This window comes from Diadema setosum, chromosome 5 (assembly GCF_964275005.1).
Source record: "Diadema setosum chromosome 5, eeDiaSeto1, whole genome shotgun sequence".
NCBI lineage: Eukaryota > Metazoa > Echinodermata > Echinoidea > Diadematoida > Diadematidae > Diadema > Diadema setosum.
Window position 1 is genome coordinate 39,862,211 of NC_092689.1, and position 23,283 is coordinate 39,885,493.

General features: G+C 37.0%; 1 protein-coding gene and 1 long non-coding RNA gene across 2 annotated transcripts; both read right to left on the bottom strand.

The window, feature by feature from the left end:
• Positions 1–6,781: 6,781 nt before the first annotated feature.
• LOC140228274 (uncharacterized) lies at positions 6,782–10,041 on the bottom strand. The gene is made up of 3 exons (XR_011901225.1): positions 9,874–10,041; positions 7,477–7,574; positions 6,782–7,016 (listed from the first exon to the last, which is right to left on the bottom strand). It is a non-coding gene; the product is annotated as an uncharacterized lncRNA (long non-coding RNA).
• A 3,511-nt stretch (positions 10,042–13,552) lies between these two features.
• LOC140228913 (neuronal acetylcholine receptor subunit alpha-6-like) lies at positions 13,553–14,182 on the bottom strand. Its single transcript, XM_072309181.1, has one exon. It carries the CDS (start codon positions 14,180–14,182, stop codon positions 13,553–13,555), a length of 630 nt encoding a protein of 209 aa, XP_072165282.1.
• Between the last annotated feature and the right edge of the window lie 9,101 nt (positions 14,183–23,283).

Below are 23,283 nucleotides of genomic sequence, written 5' to 3' on the forward strand. Positions count from 1 at the left end.
TGCAATATAATAGCAATACAATAGCGCTTCATGTATGATATTCCTACGATATTCTACAACAATTTTATACACATTGTACCTTCCTACATAATCGAATCATACAATGCTTACCTTTAATGCGATGATAGATTGTTCACACATATATTTACCTATATTAATGTTTTTGTGCACATAAATATTTTGCCGTGTGTGTATCGTAATTGTAATGAGCATTTACTGTCGTTTGTTTGTTCTACTGATTTTTCTCTTTCAATGATGGCTGTACTATTCATTTAATGAAATGAACATCATCAAAGATTTTTATAAATTCACCAGTGATAATCTCATGTTCCGTTGATTGTAGTTGTGTGAAAACCCATCATTTCAAGTATACGTTTATACGTTTACGTATACGTTACAACAAAATATATCATCATAAGATGTACGTTTATGTATTTATATATTAAAGCTTTTGTTTTATTAAGTGCTGATAACATGAAGATGACAAGTGCATGTATATTTACATCAGACTAAAACACAATTCATTTAACTGCTTGTTTCATGTACTCTTCTATTACATGTGTATATGGGTATATTCGGAAGGTACGTTGTAAGAGAACCCGGGATGATATTAACACTATCATTTGAACGACTATATCTATTGGTTATCATGGGTACAGATTTTCAGAATGTATAGTGATCGGGATGAGGAATAAGAATGTTTTAAAAATTTGTAGCGGATCAGAGTGAACAAGGATGATAACACGGCAGCTTCGTCAAAAGAATGCATGAGTGTTTTTGCACAAGAAAGCACAACAAAAGAAGAAAGCATAATAATGAGAACGGGGAATTTGTTGAGCAAGCGGTACTGTAATGGAATTACATTGTTGAGATACACGGCATATACTAGTATTCCTCCCATGTCGTCATCCTTGTTCAGTGCAATTTGTTTTGCGTTTTCAGAGTATTGGTTTCTCGGCTCAAGGACCAAAATAAATTCCACAAATCAATACATTGAACTGTCCATTTATGTAGGCCTCTACATGATGTGAAATTATGAAAAGCGTCTGGACTTCCAATTTAATCCGAATACAAGTATGAAAGCATGTTCATTACTCCGGAGGTAATTCCTTGATTAGAAAACGAAAGTACGTAATTCTGTGGGATCGTTCCTTGAACGCCCTTTCTTTTCATTTTCGGATTAACGAACCTTCGGAATAACGAGCCTTTGAAATAACGACAATCACCCATGTATTGCTCATCATAACGTCCAATCCACTATGGCAAGTGCTTATTTTTTTCATAATCAAAAGAAACGGGGATGTCATGCATAATTCAATAATTACAAACACACAATCTACGAGCTTTATTTTCTTATGTGAAGTGTGTATGGAGGATGACCGACCATTGTTTCCAAAATGGCCATAACATTATTTTGTTTCATTTTATAATCTATTTTCATTGCCGATTGTTACTTGTTACTTTAAACGTTGGATTTACCCTGACAAGGATACATGCCCAAGTCGGTGGCAGTCCTTGTGGCCACCATGACATATTTCATAGCTATATATATCTGCAACTATAATTATATAGGTATCAAACAAAATTATTAAAATAAAACTAAAAAGCGGTTCCTATAACGGTTTCGGAATTACTGGATAGAAAATAACTAATGCAACTATAGTGTGACACGTACAATCTATTCATTATATACGCAACAATTACATCTCACATGCATTTGAAAAGCCACGTATATTGTAGGTAGACCTCTAACTCTCCCCAAATGTTGTGCAATTATAAAAGCCAGTTTTTCTTCAAAGCCACCTTTTCTTTAAGAATAACTCACGCTGCCCTACTGAAAAACATCCGGGTATGGGATTGCGATTAGTACTCCTTTCCACCAAGAATCATTGACAATCTATGAAAAGTTACGAATATAGCAAAATGAAGAAGTTTTGTAATGATAGAAGAAAAAGAAGAAGAAGTTTCGTTTAACCGAACCTCATCGAACATATTGCTCATGGATATGACGGCATGCCACAGCAACACCGCCAAAAACTACCCAAAGCTTTCTTGACTTATTTCTTACTTCCCCTGAAAATTTACATCGTCTACATCTATTCAAAATTGTATGAATTAAGTTGCTGAGAACCATGCAGACAAATAATAAATTGTCAGCAACAACATAAACTCCTTGTATGATGTAGGTAAACCATTCCTATTGCAAGTCATGGAATCCATATTGATACACTGTATATTATTAACATTCTTCTTCATATGAACTTCATACGAAGACAACTGTTTGAAATGTAACGGAAATTATTTCTTTAAAATCATTCATATCTGATTCCAAAAGGTGAGTCGATTCAACAGCTAAGCAAAACGGTTCTTTCTTGGCCTCATTTGTGACTTTGCTCGCAATTTGCTCAATCTCGTTCTCATCTAGTGCTCATTAACTCGCTAGCAGACACCAAACAATCAAACAAGTCAACCAACGCTGGCAAAAATGACTTCGATCCATGATCGACTTTATATCTTCATACGCACACCGTAACAAGTTGAAACAACAACAACAACAACTGTAACACAAGCCTACTAGACACTGCTTAAAACTGCATTGTACATAGTTTACATTCTATACATTCCATCATTCATTTCCATTCTTGAGCGATGACACGATTGAATATCCGTGACGAATTGATTGCCATGGCGACGTGACAGACTGCGAAAACGAAGAACAAAATGCGGTCCAACATGTTAGCCACGAGCTCATTGCTGGTGTCGATGTCATCCTGTATTTGAATGAAAAAAAAAAAAAAGAGAGAGAAAATGTTGCAGATGATGTTGTGCAAATTTATATGGAGAGGTGTGATCCGAATTTTCAGCACAGCACGATTTTTTTTTTCCTTAAGCTATACAATATATTGCGTTATCCATATTTGGAAATGAAAATTAAAAAGGAATGAAAGAATGAATTGACAAGGGGAAAACGGGACTGTGTACCTCATTTCGTCGGTGTTACCACGAACCGACGCTATTTCGTTTTTGAGCGAAAATGCAATTCTGAGAAAATCGCGTTTAAAGATCTCACAAGTTTTAAACAACGTTTTCAATGACTTTTCCTGTCTTGTGTGTGAAAATTTTGACAGGGTGATGAGAGTGGAAGTTGTTCTTCCTATCCATAGTGTAATTTTAGTGTGAATTCAAAAGAATTACGATATTTCTGTCTTCAAACTCACTGCGTCGGTTCGTAAATCCATCGTTTCTTGCGCGCACCATAGGTTATGTACTTAAGCGCGGGTCTCACGAACCGACGTAAGTTGTATTACGCCGGTTCGTGAGACCCGCGCTGTAGGGCCTGCACAATAGGTAACGTGCAATACGCGTGTATTTACGAACCGTCGCTATTTCATGTTTGTATGTGTTTACATACAAATACTATTAGGGCTATACCTGCTTATCAACAATAACCTTATTAATTGAAATTAATTGTCATGTAATGATTATTGTGATGATTATAATACATTAGGTGATAATTAAGATGATAATATAAGCCAGTTTGTCTTAATTGTTCTAAAAAGCGTGTTGTCCTTGTTTTCATCTTCATTTAGCATTGTTATTAGAGCTGTCGTTGATCGCTCCAAAGATTTCTTTGCCCTCCCCCCTCCTTTTTTGTGTGGATATATTATTCAACACTTTTGCATGTGGACATTTATCATTTGGTAATTAATATGTACTCGGTATACTGTGTTTCATATTTTTTTACTTTTTACTGTTTTATTTTTTACTTTTTTAACTTACTTTCTTTATTTTTCACATAATTTTTAATTCAAATTCAGTTCACTTCTTTCATAATAATTATGAATGTTTGTTCTAAGATGAAGGATACCGCTAAATATAGGGAAAAAGATGTGCCAGTCAGTAATGATTACTTGCATTTACTCATCTTTCATACTCATGCACTCTGTTATTTCTTTCTCTGAAATAATCTATTAATTTCTTTATTTCTTATTATTCCACATTATTTGTGACTTTTACTCTGTCACAATTTTTTATCGGTGTCATTATTGTCATTTGGCTTGCATGCGAATTCACTCATAATTCCACATTTTCCATCTTTCTCTTTCCTGCTCAACAGATTCTTTGATAGCTGCACTTGATCATATAAAAACATAAAACTCATCCTGCATGCACTCTTCGAAACTGATGAACTCCTAAAAATACATAAATATCAAAATTATCAGAATTTCAAGCTTCATTTTAAATATATAACAATGGTCATGTTTTATTATGCTTTTTGCAGCAATATATTGAAGAGGTACATTATGTAATCGAAGAAACATAGGTTCTCAATAAAGTATCAAATTTGAATTATTCAGAGATGAGTAATGACAATGGGAAGGATAACAATTGTGGAAGAGCTCCATAAATCAATAAATATCTAATTGCAAATGGAGATGGAATCAATATTAAAGAATATGCGTAATTCAAGTTCATTATTACATCAGTTCTTGTGTGTTCACAAAAAGAGAAACACAGTTCGAACATGCGCACCAAATCTTACAATTTACATTTACATCTATAGAGTGCGGACGGAACATATACAAAAGAAAGAATAACATTCTCAAATTAATATATCAAGCATAATTATGTATATGAACATAAAAAGATGTTGCTGCATATGCATGAAGCTTGTGAGTGCTGCAACACACATTATGCTCAGATGGAAACTTGATGTATATCATACAAAAGAGAAGAGGTACTGCATGTACATGTAGTTACACTATTCACAGGACAGTAGAGAAAAAGCAAGAGAGAGAGAAGGAAATGGGTGTCTAAAATAGGTCGATGTAAGGAGTGTCTAATAGTAATTGAGTCTCTAATAGTTATACATATATGAAAAGGAAACAAATTAATCACAACATAAATGATCGTGCTCATATTAACCAATAATTAGCATCTAAAAATGTGTGTAGAAAGCCCATAATATCAGCCTTTCGCCCCGTAGGCTTGTTACATATGAGAAAAGAGAAATTTTGGCCGACCCCCCCCCCCCTCCGAATCCTTAATCCACCAGTACTATAAACACATGTGCTAGCAAATTCACAAGAGGGGTGGGGAAATTCGGCCAAAATTGTGTGTGGTTAAGATAATTAAAAAGAAAGGTCATCGGCAAAACTACGGGGTGGATGCAGACGAATTTTCATGTGATGACTAAAAAAAAAAAATGCAGCCAAAGGGGGGGGGGGGAAGGACGGTGGAGAGGGGCCAAGGCTAATTTGACTCCCCTCCCCCCCCCAAAAAAAAAAAAAAAAAACACGCCACTGTTTTACAGCACCTTTAAAGGACTCTTAATTTTCTTTTGTAAAAAACAAACGTCTCGAAGTAAAGAATTCCATATTGTAGGCGAAATGTAGACCGATACAGAGTATGAAGTGTACATCCCAAGCTATTAAAGAAAAAAAAACAGATTATGAATATTATTTAAAGTAAGAATTTCAGTGCGTTTAATCATCTTTAGTCGAGTTGCAAATGACATGTGCATATTTAATAAGAGCAGTTAACTTCGAAGCGCCCCCAAGCCCTTCTATATTTAATCATTCATGTCTAAAGGTAGTGCTAGGGCATCCCGGTGGTCTAGTGGTTATGGCGCTGGTCTAGTAATCCGGAGGTCGTGGGTTCGAATCCCGCTTGGGCTGCCTGTGATTTTTTTTTTTTCACAGCAGCCCACAAACTGCACACTGCAGTTGCATGTGTTACTACGGATGGAGACAAATGAATGATCTATTATTTTAATATACAATGTTTGACATCCTTTTTGTAATCACTTTCTTTAATTGTACATTTAGGGACATAATGAATTATTATTAAAAGAAATCATATTTCTGTATTTTGTTGTGAGTTTGCATGGGAGCATACACGTATCATAATTTACAATTTTAGTTAAATAAAGAACATCTCATAACAGAACTGTCTAGTGATGGTTGAATGATTATGTCAATTTGTTATAAGTCCTATCAGTTATATGGAGTGCATTTCCCATGTTTATAAGAATCATACGTAACACATTCAAAGTGGGTTGAAGACAACAAAATAATAAATAAAAGAATAAAGGAGAATAGAATGAATTACAGTTTGAGGTGAGTTTGGCATGTCATTAACTGGATTAATATTATCATCTAGCAGAGATGCATATTTGATTATTTGTTGCATTAATTTCATAAAAATACATACGTGTATAACATGTCTCAATCAACATTCAGAATGTTTGCAAAATGTAGATGAACATGTATCATGAACATGGTTGAAGATGAAGCTGGAACTTTTTGTTAATGGGTCTAAGCTACCATTTGTGACTCTCATAAATCTGTTTTCTGTGAAAATTCGTACAGCGAGCGAAAAGTTTCTGATATACACATTTTGACAGTGTGACACATTTGGTTATGCCCCCGACAATTTAGATTGACTCTCGCAATTATCACCGTTTACGAAAAATAAATCAGTGAAGGGCATGTTAATCCTCAGTCGATAACTATTACAACTATGCAATGATTATTCAACCATCCAACTTCATCTGATTACAGCATCATCTGAATATTGCCAATGTGCACTTAGAAATTTATCAAGATGTATCACAAGGTTATGATTACCACACAAAACCTTCAAGATTTATTATAATGAAATACATACCAATGAACACTTAAAGAAAATCTAACATTCCATATCCACATGAAGCTTGCCTTGATATAAATGTCTCTCAGTAGTGTTATTAAAGTGTAGCAAAATTGTAATTACGACATCACAGAATGGAATGCATGTTTTCACCTTCAATCTTAGAATCTTCTTTCATGTTTCCACTTTACAATCACATTTTAATGTAGATATACCGTCCTTATGTTGTCGCCCTTCATCCCAAGTTCTCCCTTCTATCCTATCTGTAGATTGTCTTCTTTCCTAAGCCATTGTATTCACATTCCTTGATGATAAGCACGATGCTGTACTTTTTTTCTTCTCTGAAACAGTCCAGCTCTTCGCTACTGCATGGCATCAGTCATGTGAAAGAAAAGACAGAAATTAAGAACTTTCGATTAAAATCAAACATCATGATACAAGATACAACTTTCATTTTGTGAAAAAGAAATCAGCCAACTAAGCTGTAGTTGAAATCATTTTGCTCTATTTATATTAAACATAAAACAAAATGGTATACAGGATCAAAGAATGTCAAAAAATACTGCTGTTCGTCTTTGATGCATATTCAAATTGTCTCGCCTTTTACATATTTTAATGATGCAAGATCTTATGTCTAGCACTTAGTAAGTCTCATGTAGAAATTAAATTATCATTCACATGAATAAATCTACATGTCCTTGTAAATAAGGCATTGCTTTGAAAAAGCTGAATATTACTAACTGCATTTGGGAAACAGTCTACGACAATCAAACTTCTTTATTATCAGAGACTTTAACATCTTGATTAGACCTAGACTCTAATTACCATTGTATTCACATCCGTTGATGATGTACACGACCCTGTACTTTTTCTTTTCTTTTCTGAGACAGTCCAGTTCTTCGCTACTACATGGCACCAGTCATCTGAAAGAAAAGAAAGAAATTAAGAACTTTTGATTAAAATCAAACATCATGGTACAAGATACAACTTTAACTTTGAGAAGAAAAAAAAATCAGCCAACAAAACTGAAGTTGAAATTATTTTGCTCTATTTATATTAAACATAAAACAAAATGGTAGGCCTATGCAGGATCAAAGAATGTCAAAATATACTGCTGTTCGTCTTTGATCCATATTCAAATTGTCTCGTCATTCACACATTTTAATGATGCAAGATCTTATGTCTAGCACTTAGTAAGTCTCATGTAGAAATTGAATTATCATTCACATGAATATAAATCTACATGTACTTGTAAACAAGGCATTGCATTGAAGTAGCTGAATATTACTACCTGCATTTGGGAAACAGTCTACGACAATCAAACCTGTTTCTTATCAGAGACTGTATCATCTTAATTAGACCTAGACTCTACATTATCATTCAGCTTTTAAAGGTATTAACCATTCACCTATAAAACAGTGGCATTGTCATGTGAATCATATTTCTTTGATACTGCACATATTTTCATGAAGTCTGCGCAAGAATGCAAATGAAACACGTCTGCTGTTTGGTATTTATCAAAAAAAAAAAAATCACTAACCCGGAAGTCCTTGGCCTTAGGAATAACACGTGGCGAGTTAGCAGGAATTGACATTAAAATAGAATAAGAATAGATCTACTAAATAGGCCTTTGCCTCATGAATGTCTGGTCTAATTATAGACTAAGTGAAGTCTAGACCTTTCACTTTTAAGTTACACAGATTTCATATTACTTAGATCTAGACTACATCTAAATCTAGACATCTAATACTATTAGATCTTGGCAACTTTTGTCTTTGTGACACGAAATTAACACGTCACGGATGATATTTCGGCGATGTCCAACAGGATGACAGTACCACTATTACTAAATCAGTAAGTTGACATAGATAACTAACATCAACTTAAAGTACGTTAGAGATGGCACCATATACAATAACCGGTGACACTGACACTGACAGATCTAGCGACTACGTTTAGACTAACGTTAAAGAGTGAGACTCGCCATCTCAGTAAGTCGGCCAAAGACAAAGTCAATACAGGGCTAAGTCAGTGTTACTGTTATGTTAGGCCTAACAAACGTTAACGGTTACTCGGTAAGGTTAGGTTTACCAGGACTCAAGAGTCCTGGTTAAATCAGTCGAGGGACATTTCTTAGGAAGTCCTTCGATTCCAAGAATAAAAAGAGTGAAAGAACAAAGGGAAAAAAGGAAAGAAGAAAGGACAAAAGATTATGTATGGCTGCTGTGGAAATCGACAGCGCCACTGTATCACTATCAATCAAGCGTAAATATATAAACGCCATTTGGTTGGGCCACATTCACAAGTTTTAGGGGAAAAAAGCCCCACCGCTGTGCTTAGGTACTCCACTCGAACTAACGTTAGACATACACTACACACAGTACGGTACTAGGGCTGAATTCACAAGTATACTTTAACACTGCACTGTACAGGAAAGCCACCTAACCTGTAGAGTACTCGTAGTGTTTAGGTAGTATCACTAGACCACATACTGTCATAGATGACATCTACACCAACGCTGCACACTGGCACTGGTCCGACGGTCCCTGACCAGGAAAAATCACTGTTGGACACTGACCAGTAACTTTTTCAGGAATGGACCAGTAAAGATTGGGGGAAAAAATGGGTGGACTCTACCTACTATTACCACTAGTCTAGATGTAGATCTAGAGCTAGACTACCGGTATGGCTCTGAACTGTGTTAATTTGACTTGGTCTTAGACTTCAGCTGCTGATCTTAGTTTTAGTAACTGGTATTACAAGTCTTAACTTAGACTTAATAGTTAGACTTGAAAGTAAAAGTCTAACATGTCTAACTTTATTCTTTACTCTTCCTTTGAGTTTTACTGTTTTACTTTTTATTTTTTTTTTTTAGTTTAGTAGGTCCTACGCCTACTTTGTCAATCTCATGATTTCATTTTCAACTCAAAAGTCAAGGCTTTTAGTGTCTTCGAGACTTTGAAATCTTGCAATCTGCATGTCTTGCACACAGACGTTACGACTACAGTACTCAGTAGTCTCAGAAGTAACGACATAAGTTGAAAAGAAACAATAAATAATATGATTTGGGATCTAATTTGAAATTGGATGGCGTTTACAGACTAGGCTTCATAAGCATCACGCGATTGAATACATGGGACTACACACTACCGCAATTAATGGTTATGGTAGTCCAACTGAAACTGTTATTTTGAGCATGATTTTAATAGGATTATAGCTTACCATTCACTTCACTCGTGGACAGTGGGCTGGCTTAGGCCGTCATTCATCTTTCAGAAGGTTTGGTTCTCACTCTGAGATCTGGATTAGGGCCAAAACCTAATTCTAGGCCAGTAAGTTGAACAAAGCTCAAAGTAATGCAACTGCGACGGTTCGTAAAACCCGCATTGCTCTTCACCGTAGCAATTCGGGTTTTACGAACTGGCGTATCTTTCGTGCGTCGGTTCGTGAAACTCATTTTTCTCAATTTCTCGATATTTCGAGTACCGTCGTTTTTTTCTTTCTTTGATAAAATTAAGAATAATTAATTTTGTGATCTAAAATTTTGGGATTTGGTAGAGTTTTGAAAGCACTTTCATTTGGTACCAATATCTCGATTTTGAAAATTTTGACCAAAATCGAAATAGCGTCAGTTCGTGAAAACGCCGACGATTTGATGGATCCTCGATTCTGATTGGTTAAAACAAGGGGCATAAATTTGATGAATTCATTCATTCATTTGTTTAAAGATTCAACTTGTGATACTAAACTTCCCCATAGCACCTACACACATGATTATGACTAAACAGCTCATAATAGTACTAAATCGCCCTCTTTGTGTTAGTAGCGGTACGTGTACAATATAGGGCTCACACCTGTAAATAAAATGGACTGTCCCAGACCCCTTCACAAATTCGTACAAAGATACCAAAATAAATGAAGAAAAAAATTAATTAAAAATCAATGATGTAGTTTGGCAAAAAACTGAATAGCTGTAGATATCGAGTATGAATTCCACTACAAACTGCATTTTGGTTGGAAGATGAAAGCTTTTCTGATGGAATTTGAGGGGACTATATTTCATTGGGTACGTGTACGGAAAATAGGTGATTTTTTGAGTGACAAGAACTCGTAGTCTGGCTTTGCGGACCCCTGGACAGAATTAGAGCAGAACAACCCACCCTGGCAATCTGATGGATGAAAGGTAATATCTCACTTATTCAGATTAGTGAAGATGAAACACCTCATTTCTCCCAGCTATTTTACAGAATTTTTTGAAATTTGAATTTTAACACACGTCTCTATGGGGAATTATTTACCCGTATGAGCCCTATAGAGAATGCACGCAATACATGCAAGTCTATGGGAAGTATTCATCCCATACAAGCTCTGCTGGTTTATGTTGATCTTGTATTGTGTCAGATCTCTCTTCCTCCCTCCCCCTTCTCCTCCCTACTCCCCCCCCCCCACCCTCCCTCTTCCTCTCTCCTCTACCCCCCCCCCCCACTCTATCTTGCTACAATTTTTCTTAATATTATGTTCTTGTGGTACTAGATCTTAGTAAATAGCAGTAATCAGTATCACACAACTTTGAATGACTTCTTGTATTGTGTATCTTGTATTGTGTCAGATCTCTTCCTCCCTCCCCCTTCTGCTCCCTACCCCCCCTACCTCTCTCCTCTACTCCCCCCCCCCCCCTCCCCAACTCTTCCTTGCTACAATTTCTTTTCTTAATATTATGTTATTGTGGTACTAGATCTTAGTAAATAGCAGTCATCAGTATCACACAACTTTGAATGACTGTGTTAATCTTGTATTGTGTATCTTATATTGTGTCAGATCTCTTCCTCCCTCCCCTTCCCCTCCCTACCCCCTCTCTCTACCTCTCTCCTCTACTCCCCTCCCCCCCCCCCTCAACTCTGCCTTGCTACTATTTCTTTTCTTAATAATATGTTCTTGTCACTAGATCTTAGTACATATCAGCAGTCAGTCATCAGTATCACACAACTTTGAATGACTGTGTTATTTTAATGTATTTCTTTGTTTTGGCTACCACTGAAACAGCTCAAAATACATAAAGTTAGTCTGTTTGACAAAACAAAGTCTTATCAAGTACTTTGTAGGCTATAAGGTGATGATGACACACCCACAATCAAGGATAACTGCCTGGATCTATGTATTCATCTTATGAAGAACTGGTCAAAACTGCAAGATTTATTTTTTTAAAAACCCTAAAGGGCATGATTTTCTGAAAGTGTCCCTTTGAGAAGCTTTATAATCCTTGAAAGTGTAATTTCTCATATGATGTAGGGGCAAATATCATAAAAAACACATTTATGATGTTTAAAAGTCAAATAAGAAATATGACCTCCACTATAGGGCTCACACCTGTAAATAAAATGGACTGTCCCAGACCCCTTCACAAATTCGTACAAAGATACCAAAATAAATGAAGAAAAAAATTAATTAAAAATCAATGATGTAGTTTGGCAAAAAACTGAATAGCTGTAGATATCGAGTATGAATTCCACTACAAACTGCATTTTGGTTGGAAGATGAAAGCTTTTCTGATGGAATTTGAGGGGACTATATTTCATTGGGTACGTGCACGGAAAATAGGTGATTTTTTGAGTGACAAGAACTCGTAGTCTGGCTTTGCGGACCCCTGGACAGAATTAGAGCAGAACAACCCACCCTGGCAATCTGATGGATGAAAGGTAATATCTCACTTATTCAGGTTAGTGAAGATGAAACACCTCATTTCTCCCAGCTATTTTACAGAATTTTTTGAAATTTGAATTTTAACACACGTCTCTATGGGGAATTATTTACCCGTGTGAGCCCTGTACTGCAAACGCTCTTTTCTCCAGCACGAGAAGTAACCCTCGTCAGATGCAAAATTTAATGTCTATGGCGGGACGGTGTGAATTGGCCAGCCCCAGGTAAAATCTAATTTGATTTTGTTCAGTATAATCATAAAACATATATGGACTGTTTTTAATCTGGACACACCATTCAGATCTTGCTCCTCGGATCATCGCATGCGATTGAGATCCCTCTGGCAGTCTGGGCAATACTTAGTAATATGAACAATACCCGCTATGCAGTCCATATTCTGTATACCGTACTATTACAATGTAGCCAACTTCTATCCAGAGCCTCGGGGATGAGAGACCATTTAGTCAGCCATAACGATAATTTAATTTAGTCCATAAATACATTTTGCGCTCTGTTCTTTTTCAATGTAATTATTGTTTAGTTTACAAGTATCTGTTTATTTCTATTCATATATTTGTTTATTAATTTTCCTCTTTAGGATTAGTAAGCTCCATTGTAAAGAAGGTCCATATAGTTATTGCGATTTCCCAAGGTAAGATAAAAACCCTCGTGGTATTGCTTCCCTGCTATTTCATCATGAGACATCTTATGCCAACAATAGGAGCTTCTAAAAGTACATGAATCTCAAGACCAAGAAAAGAATACCTCGTGGGCGGACTTGTTGTCTGTCACTGCTGAACCACTGTTATGGTCATCTGTTGACTCGTCACGCGTATCAGACTGTCCTATTCGTTGATGAATTCGCGTCGCTCCTATTAGGTATACAAAAAAAAAAATTAAGTCATGTCAGTTGCTTTACTTGTATGACAAATATTATCATGTAGTTTAATTACTGCTTTATGCTGTTAAGATATGATTAATGGCGCTGTTATCAGGTAATGTCATTTTGGGATAGTAACGACATTCGTCGGTATTAATGCTCCAATCTCATGTTATACTAGCATTATGTTATTGGTTGTTGTATACGAAATTTCACGAGAAAGGGGTGTACTGCAGACCAATGAAACGTGTACTTTGAATAATCTTTTGATGTATACCCGCTATCGCGGTTAACTTTTTAATTGAAGTCTTATGCATTTTGCACCTACATCTTACCTTCGCGTCTCATAAAAGTAAGCGTAGCTAGGACTCTGAAAAGCAGGAATTGGAGGGCTCTGTTTTTGACGCGGCAGGGTCTGAAACTAATGTTGACCAAGAGTACGGACGATACGCACATGGCGACGAGCACGAAAAACGACATTGACCCGTACACCAGGATGATCGGAGTCCGATCGGTTCGCGACGTCTGGGGAATAATGTCACCGAGAACTATCTGAAAGACAGTGAGTCCCAAGAGCACAGAGATACAGGCCGAGATGCGCTCTCCGCTCTTGAGCGGGACGAGGAATGTAAAGAGTCCGACGATGTTGATGAGTAGGAGAGGGAGTACTATCGTGTAAACATAAAACGACGGTAGTCGATCAAGTCTGACAATGAGAACCAGCATGGAGAACATGTCGTCACCGTCCAAAGTTTCGAGGCTGGTTGATATCTTGGAGGAGACTGTGATATTCCACTGCGGACTCGGGGCTAGAACCTCTGCGATCACATTTCCGGCGACGAGGCTCATGGACGCACTGGGAATACTCATGGAGGAGAAAAAGAAGAAGCAATCTGTGTGGTCGAAAGGGAACTCTTTGAGGTTTGATGGACAAGTTGCATCAATGTAAACCATTGTTTCCATGTTTACATCCCCTCGATTATTGATCCGCACTCTGGTGTTTTCTGGATGATGTGGAATTGACGAGTCTGTACCGATGCTGTACACAGAAAAAGAAAATAATACTAACTTCACTTCATAGAAACAAACTCGATTTTGCACAAACATGGAGAGAAAGCACTCATTGCTTATTCATAGAATTACAGAAAAACATTAGCTTGATCAGCAACTTTGTACATAATTTCTCTTCTTGATTTGTCATTACTCAGCGAAGAGAAGGTTTAGTTTACATCACTTAAAGTAACTGGTAATGTCGGGCATGTTGGCAAAATTATGATAGTTCCATACCATTATTACCCCACACACAATTACACTTCAGCCGGACATTTAAGAGGTTTGGTCGTGCTTACGTGTTCAGCAAGAAAATGGGCGGTGTCCAAATCGATGTCCACGGTAGAATCAAGCTGGACAAGTTATTGTAGCATTCAGGATTCCAAGTGAGGCGGTCGTCTCTCCACGACTTCGACCATGACACAAAACGTAGAGGATAATGTTATGCAAGGTCTATTTTTTTCTACCGCAGATGTCTAGTTGAGTACAAGGGTGAACTAATCACGAAATTCTCAACAGAAGTCCAAAAGGAAAATGTTATCAAGGCCCAGGTTTCAAACTACCCCTTGCCTATATTGTAATCAAACCTCATGATCAAAGTAATGGGCTAGGGATTGTCAGCTCATACTAAGAGTTCGGTTGAACATTGCAAATTGATACTATTTGGGGACCTAATCGTTAAAAAACACTCCATTTCAGGTTTGGAATTGTAATTTGGTATGCAATTTCCAAGTAGAATTGCTATTTTATCGTTATGCCACTTTAAAGGTATATAATCGTTTCGTTAAAAGATGTATACGCATTCGGTATTCTTCGATACATCATTCGCTGCACAAACACATAACTTTGCTTTACATGCGCATGCAGTCATGTAATCCACTTATTATTTTGGATGATGAGCCATAAATTAATGTTTAACATTATTTTATCCATAAGTTCAAGCCGATGGGCCGAGGATCTGCTGAAAATTTACCATAAAAACCTGCAGGTATTGACTCTGATCATACTTACAAGACCGACCTTGGATAAACCACGAACATTTTGTAGACGTTCACTCTGAAAGAGCAAGCAAAGTTCATGTATATTGCATCAGATATATAAGCTTGGTTCATTGGACAGAGATTTCATAATACAAGAATATCAATGAGGTAGCCGTTGAAACCAAGAACACGTCTAAGAAATAGAAGTACAATATATCTAGTTCTTAGTCCTTAGTCTCTAGTCCGTCTACAGGGGCCGATCCAGGAATTCCGTAAGGGAAGGCGCCTTAACGAAATTTAAGGGGGCGCGCGCTCCCCCATTTTTTATTTTAATTTCTTTTGTTTTAACAAAAAATAAAAAGGGGTCGCGCGCCCGGTGTGCCCTCCTTTGGATCCGCCACTGGTGAAGTTGCCGTGTGGCTGCCAAATAGGTCAGTGTACCTGCCTTGATGATCCGTGACGGTCGTTGATGTGACAAAAAAAAAAAGTATACGTCACGGACTGCCAAGGATACTCACGGCACCTTCACGATCGTTCCAGGCAGCCACACGGACCACCCCATATTGCTCTGCCAACATGGCAGTCAACGGATGACGCCGGTTGTTTCTGACCACCCAAAACTGCCATGTTGGCCTTCAGGACCTACGTGGACCTACACGGACTTACACGGATGCCCAAAGCGTCTACTCGGATCTCTCCCCGGATCACCCCGGATCAGATCCGGGGTGATCCAGCATGTATATGTGGCTGGGGCTTTAATATGATGATACAGTGAGTTCGAATATAATGAAACAACATAATGATTTACTATTCCGATTATGGTCGAGTTGCATTTATCAAGCTACAATGTGTAAGTCTGTATTTATCGCTGTGTACGGGTTCATCTTACTTGTCCTCACTGCAGTTAACGCTGTACTGCAGTATTAGGGGTTATGGGGTATCCATTCAATTATTTTGGAAAGTTCAAGGAACATTGCTTCAAGTCACGGGGGATACAAGTTTTCACTGATTCTTCTCAACACTGTGCATTAAATCTTAATGATTGTACTACTATAGATGGTGTTACAAAAAAAAAAAAACGAAATTGAACTTTACACATGAACCAATGATGTGTATGTGAGTGTGTGCTTACAATGACCCTGATAGACATGAATACCACGAATACCACCTTTTCGGAGCTCTGCTGACTCGGCTTCTGGACTCTTGCTCCAAGGCACATAAATACTTTATTAACAATTTATGATGGATTTGCCCTACCTGCTAGTCTGAATTCATGGTAATGGGTAAAATGCGTGCACATGAAAGAAATAAGCACATACATGTTTTCATGTGCTTGTATACACTACATTTCAGGATGAATAAAGACTAACAGCGATAATGGAATTTCCCATGGATATAGAGCATTAAAACCCTGGTCATTGTTCAGGACCATTGTCAGTATGCTAACAACACACTTCTATACTCACCATTTGACCCCTGTGCCAAATTGTAGTTTTGTACAGAGGGTTGAAAATATAGCAAAATCTGAAACCTAACTTAAAAATAAATCCTGAATTTAATGAAACTGACTTATGCTTTCATTTTCAAATTGCCTCCAACAAAATTGTACACTATTCGGCTACTTATTATCCATGTCAGTGTTACCTGAAATATAGTTTTTAGACTATTACGGATCTAAAGTGGGATTTTTTTTTTGTAACACCTAGTGTGTGCGAACTACATTTCGAGCATTTTCTGAGATAAAATTAAAAGCTTACAGTTGTTACTGAGAAGATTTCTCCATCTGAAAAGCGATAAGGTTCGTTATTCCAAAGGATGATATTCCGAGAGTTTACTTTTCCGAAGGATTGTTATTCCGAAGGATTGTTATTCCGAAGGTTTATTATCAGGGGCGGATCCAGGAATTCCGTAAAGGGGGGGGGGGGGCGCAAATATATATATAAGGTTCGTTATTCCTAAGGTATATTAATTCTGGTTATTCTGATATTCTGAGGGTTCGTTAATAAAAAAAAAAAACACGAAATAAGGTTCGTAATTCAATGGTTCTGAAGGTTTGTGTGTATATACATCTAGATATTTTTGGATTAATGAACCTTCGGGAAATTTGTGTGTTGTGGTCTATGTAGTCATTGCGATTTCTCAAGGTAAGATAAAAGATTAATGATCCAAATTAAAGACCAAAAAAATTGGTTCTTGAAATTGTCTCATGAATTTTTAAATTACTAAATCAAAAGAATTGAGTTAAGATATTCTGTTCATTAAATCATCTTTGTTCCCTTAATCGCTATGTCATGTGAAGTTTGAGCTGATATAAAATTCTTATTTTCCCCTTTTAGTTTCCCACTTTGATTTTGTTTAAGGTTATAAAGAGATAAAGAGAAAGGAAACATATTTTTGCTATTTCATTCATGTCTCTCATTGTGTTAAACTGGTCTTTTGTCATCATCCTTATCTTGAATGGCATTTGTAAATGAAAAAGAACATGTTAATTTTTGCAATTTTTACTTTTGTGCCTTCGAGGACAAAAACGGATGTGTTCACTCATGCGTAAAATTTCCCTTTATATTGATCTAGTAGGTTGATAACCAATAATTAGACTATCTTTAATATGGTGTATAATTCATCGATTTTCATCAAAATCTTCTATGGAAAATAATGAACTCGAAAAAGTGTTAACTTTTTTTTCTTTCTTTTTGAGTGTATAAATTATATATATAAACACATATACATATTTGTCAAATATGTTTACTTGGATGTTTACTTGGATGTAGAGACATAAAGCACCCAAGACGTATACCATCCAAGTAGATACCCTAAAGTTCTGTAGCTACTTGAATCTGACATGACACTTCTTTTGACATTTTACCTCGGTCACTCATATCCTTGTTACAATTGATATTCACTTTGGACAGTTTTACCCAGTCAGAACCGTGCACCCATATCAGTGTCTTACCATTTCCACCACGGTCAAGACGGTATAGTGAACTGTGACAAGCAGTGGAGTTTGGTTAGCTGTGTTCGGTGGTTCGATAGTGTCATATCCGTCATCCAGTAAATCCGTCTTTAGACGACCCCACCAAGTTGGTGTCTGCTGTGCATGTGTCTGGGCTGTTCAGGGTCAAGGTCGACGGAATTACAGTAACAGTTATTTCCTTTCGCGAACACCACACACACGTAAAAAAACACATCTCTATACGCCAACTCCACTGGCTGCCAGTCAAGGCAAGAATATATCCTTCAAACTTCTCATACTGGTCTACAAATGAAAAAAAAAAAACCCCACCAAAATACATGCACACAAAATAATGCAGAAGCATTATACATCTTGTTTGATGCATATAAAACCTGGCTTGTGTGCACCTCTTTGCTTGTTTTATAAGAAACTTTCGCCCCTTTCTGCCCCACCCTCACCCATCTCCCCATTTTTTTAAAGATCTATTCTATTTCTTTCATTAAATTAATTGCACGAAGTAGGAAATTGATCATCTGAATATGAAATTGAATGCCCCAAACAAGCTCATCTGGACTATGCAGTGAATTTGAATGCAAGAGTAGGAAATGCAGTGCTCGCATTTGAAAATTAAGGGCATATGCGTGAATTTGACTTGACGGAAACGAAATAGAGCTCCCATAACGGATCTCAAATACAAGTGTGCCGCGTGCGTGCCGCACAAACTTGATTAGAATTGTGAAATTTGTGCACGAGACTCTCAAAATCATCATTAGAATGTAGCGGTTCCGGATCGGCTATGTAATGTGGACCTCCCAGGACAGAATTGTGAGTTTCTCGTATAATTTTGAATGACTTTTGACTACGAAAGATCTAACCCAATTTGGCACCTGCAACCTTGAAAGCGCTATACGGTGATCATCCAGATTCCGGTCGAACAGTAACGGGCTGATGGCATATAGCTCTCAATCCGATCGTGAAATCTTGAACCTTCGTGCCTCTCAGCCCATGACGGATTAACAAGGTTGGTGAACTCTTTTCTTGCGGAACAAAAGCCCTTACCCCTGTCTATTGTTTGCTGCCCCCCTCTGGCCAAATTTACTAAATGGAAGGGCAAGATCGTGGCACCTCTGAAAAGAAAATGGCGCGAAATGCGAGCACAAGACAAACGCGGCAATCACAAGCGGCATGTGAAATATCCTGTCCATGCCTGAGCATAACGGATTCATTCATTCATTCATTCATTTATTTTATTTCCACACGGCCACTTATTTCAGCCACAGGCTGTTTTTCAACAAGTCCGTGCATGTTGATAAAAAAAAAAAAAAACAACAGTTACATCACGTAATACAAAAACATCATAATACACAAAATCATACTGAAGAAAAGGAAGAAGAGGAAGAAGAAGAGGAAGAAGGTGAGGAAGAAGAAGAAAAAGAAGAAGGAAAAAAAACAAACAAACAAACAAAACTTGAGCTTACAGGCTACATATCACATTCTCTATCCCCCCCCCCCTACAGACACTACACAAAATCTATGTACATGTTTAAACTTTTACATGATGATACACAAGCAAATATACACAAAACACCTGACTCCATCGCTGATGTCTCGTTAATAAAACAAACAACTATATATTCAATTTAAATCTAGTAAAGGACATTTCTTTCAGATTTCTAGGCAATCGATTCCACTCTTTAATTCCTCGAAATGAAAAACTCCGTTTCTTAATATTGGTTCGTGGTTTAATCAACTCAAAGCATTTATACACATTTCTTAACCCATAATCATATTCTTTAAAATCTCATCGGCAACAAGGAGTTTCTAGAAGCAATAAAGAAAACAGTGAAAAGGCAATCAGAGAAGAACTTCAAGAACTTAAACAAGAGGTCAACAGGGTGTCTAGACAAGCAGAGGTAAACGAATCAAAGATTGTTGCACTCGACGTCGAGAATGGAAACAAAGATAAACAAATCACAAATCTTTTGAAACGTCTCGAAAGTCAAGAGGAAGCAACGAATAGACTTCAAAATAAAACCAAGGAGGCTGAGCAATACTCAAGGAGAAACTGTGTGAGAGTTTTTGGGATACCAGAAATCAAAGGTGAAAATACGGATGCGATCGTGATCCAAGTCGCCAAAGACAAGCTCGGCATCGACCTTCGTATCGACGATATCGACCGCAGCCACCGCGTCGGAGCGATCCAGAGGACAGAAGCAACGAGTGGAGTGTCTCAGTCTACTTCAGTCTCGGTGGAGGGAAGACCAAGACAAGCATCCCCACAGTCGACTTCATTAACACCGACATCGTGGGCCGCTGTCGCTACGGAAGCTAAGCGGAAAAACGCGCGTCACCGTCCTATCATTGTGACATTTTCGACGTACCGAGCTCGACAATCCGTCATGGCATTGAGGCGCCGACTAAAAAACTCCGGTATATCCATTGCGGAAGACCTAACATCATCAAACCACGAGATACTCAAGGAAGCGAGATTGTCATCAAAAGTATCAGCAGCGTGGTCGCAAGATGGACGCATCTTCGTAGCACTACCAGCAACAAACGGGAAGTCCATCAGAAAACTCATCAGTACTGTGGACGAAGCACGAAAACTGAGGTGATAACGTAACAGTATTAGAGTGAAATCTAATTATAACCCCTGGGAGGTCTGCCATCTCTATAAACTTTTGATATTCAAATTTGACTTTTCACTCTTCGTAGAAATTTTCCAAACTGTGTGTTTGTATAGCGTTTTTTTTTTTTTTCTCGTCTGATTTACTTTGTTGTTGTCGTTTTATTGATTGGTGATTCTCAGAACTGTCTCAATCCCTATTTGTTAACTTACCCATGTAATTGTTGTGAAAAATCTGTCAAATCAAACCAAAAGGCTCTTCTCTGTACTGTTTGTAAAAACTGGATTCATATCGCATGTGCCGGTGTCTCTGACACGCTGTATAACGATCCTTTGCAACATTTTGTAGAATGGCGCTGTCCAAAATGTATTTTCACCTTGCTTCCTTTTAACAGTGTTGAGAATAATGAACTTGAATACAATGGCTCAGATGACAAGCATGTGCAAGTTTCAAGAAAAAGTAATGCCATCAATAACACCCACCTGCATAAATTTGATCAATTGTCTAAAAAAAGGTTTTTTTCACCCATTTGAATATTACAAGTTTATTGAAAAACATTGATGAAGTCCGGTTATTCTTAAGTGAGAATGATGTAGATGTATTTGCCTTAAATGAAACCCGATTGGATGATACTGTTGCCGAAAATGAAGTATCTGTTTCCATGTATAATATTGTGCGCAAAGACAGAGACCGAAAGGGAGGAGGTGTAGCTATCTATGTTAAAGATTGTATTGATTTTGACATCATTGAACATGAGACATTATCTCGCTTAGAAGCTGTATGTATTAAGATGTGTCCCAAGAAAGTAAAGCCAATATATTTTATTAATTGGTACAGACCACCAAATTCCAAATTAGAAGTAATGAGTTTATATGAAAACTTGCTTCAGTTTGTTGATAGTTTTCATGCTGATATTATAATCGTTGGTGACGTCAACTGTGATCTTATGAGTAGAAAACATAACTCTGTACGTGTTAGATATGAAAATATAAATGATATGTATACAATGGAGCAAATTAATACGTGTGAGCCCACAAGAACTACCCATAAGTCAGCAACTTTGATTGATCATAAAGGGTGACCAATAACCCTTTGCATGTAAATTCATTTGGTGTAATACATATAGGTATGAGTGATCATTCAGTGAGTTATGTGGTGTGGAAAGGGAAATCCTCTAAATCTGAACCTCGTTTTATTCAATATAGAAATATGAATAAGATTGATATGGATGATTTTAAACAAGATTTAAGGGATCAACCATGGCAAAGTGTTAAGGACTGTTCAAACTTAGATGATGCTGTTTGTAAGTGGGAAGAACTGTTAATGCAAGTAGTAAATAAACATATACCTATAAAGAAAAAACGAGTTAGGAATCAAGTATGCCACTGGATGAACTCAAACATACATAAACTCATGAAAGAGCGGGATAAACTAAAGAAAAGGGCTTGGAAAAAGAAAGACCCTAATTTGATGGATCAATATAAGCAACTGAGGAATAAGGTTACAGCAGAAGTAAGAAAATTAAAGAAAAATTATTTTGTTAATAAATTAACCAGTAATGATAATAAACCAGATCAGGTGTGGAAAACATTAAACAATTTATTACCAAAAAAGAAATCTTTTAATTTAAATTTAGATAAGGATAATGAACAGATAGAAAATTTGTTTAATTCATTTTCTCTAATGTAGGTCAGAATTTGTCTGAATTAATACCTAGGTGTGATATTGATAGCCCAAATCTAGTCTCAGCAGGGGATTTGTCAAATGAAAATAAGTTTGAGTTGGCCCCCGTTTCTGAAAATGAAGTATTAACAGAACTTTGGAAACTAAAAAATAAGAAATCCACTGGTATTGACGGAATCTCATCTGCCATTCTAAAAATGTCAGCTGGAGTAATCGCACCTACTTTAACATATCTAATAAATAGGTCAATTGTTGAAAAAAATGTTCCATCCCGATGGAAATTAGCCAAAATTATTCCTTTGTTTAAGAAAGGGGATAAAAGTAGCCCAGATAATTACAGGCCAATATCTTTATTGCCAGTAGTATCTAAAGTGTTAGAACGTGTTGTGCACAAGCAATTGTTTAATTATATTCGAGTTAATAGTTTATTAGCAATGGAACAGTCTGGATTCAGACTATTACTCTCCACACTTACAGCCCTCGTAAACGTTACAGAATATGAATGGCTTCATGCCATGGATAAGCAATGTTACACGGGAGTAGTATTTGTCGACCTGAGAAAAGCGTTCGACACTGTTGACCATGCAATGTTATTAGACAAATTAAAGCGCATAGGAATAAGTGACTCCAGCATAATATGTTTAGGGAATATTTACAAAATCGACGAATTGTAACTCAAGTAGGAAACACATTATCACGCGAACAATGCATTTCATATGGCGTACCGCAAGGATCAATACTGGGACCTTTACTGTTTGCCCT

Excerpts from the sequence above, each read along its gene's own strand:
- LOC140228913 (XM_072309181.1), bottom strand. The coding sequence starts at position 14,182 with ATGGTTTACATTGATGCAACTTGTCCATCAAACCTCAAAGAGTTCCCT.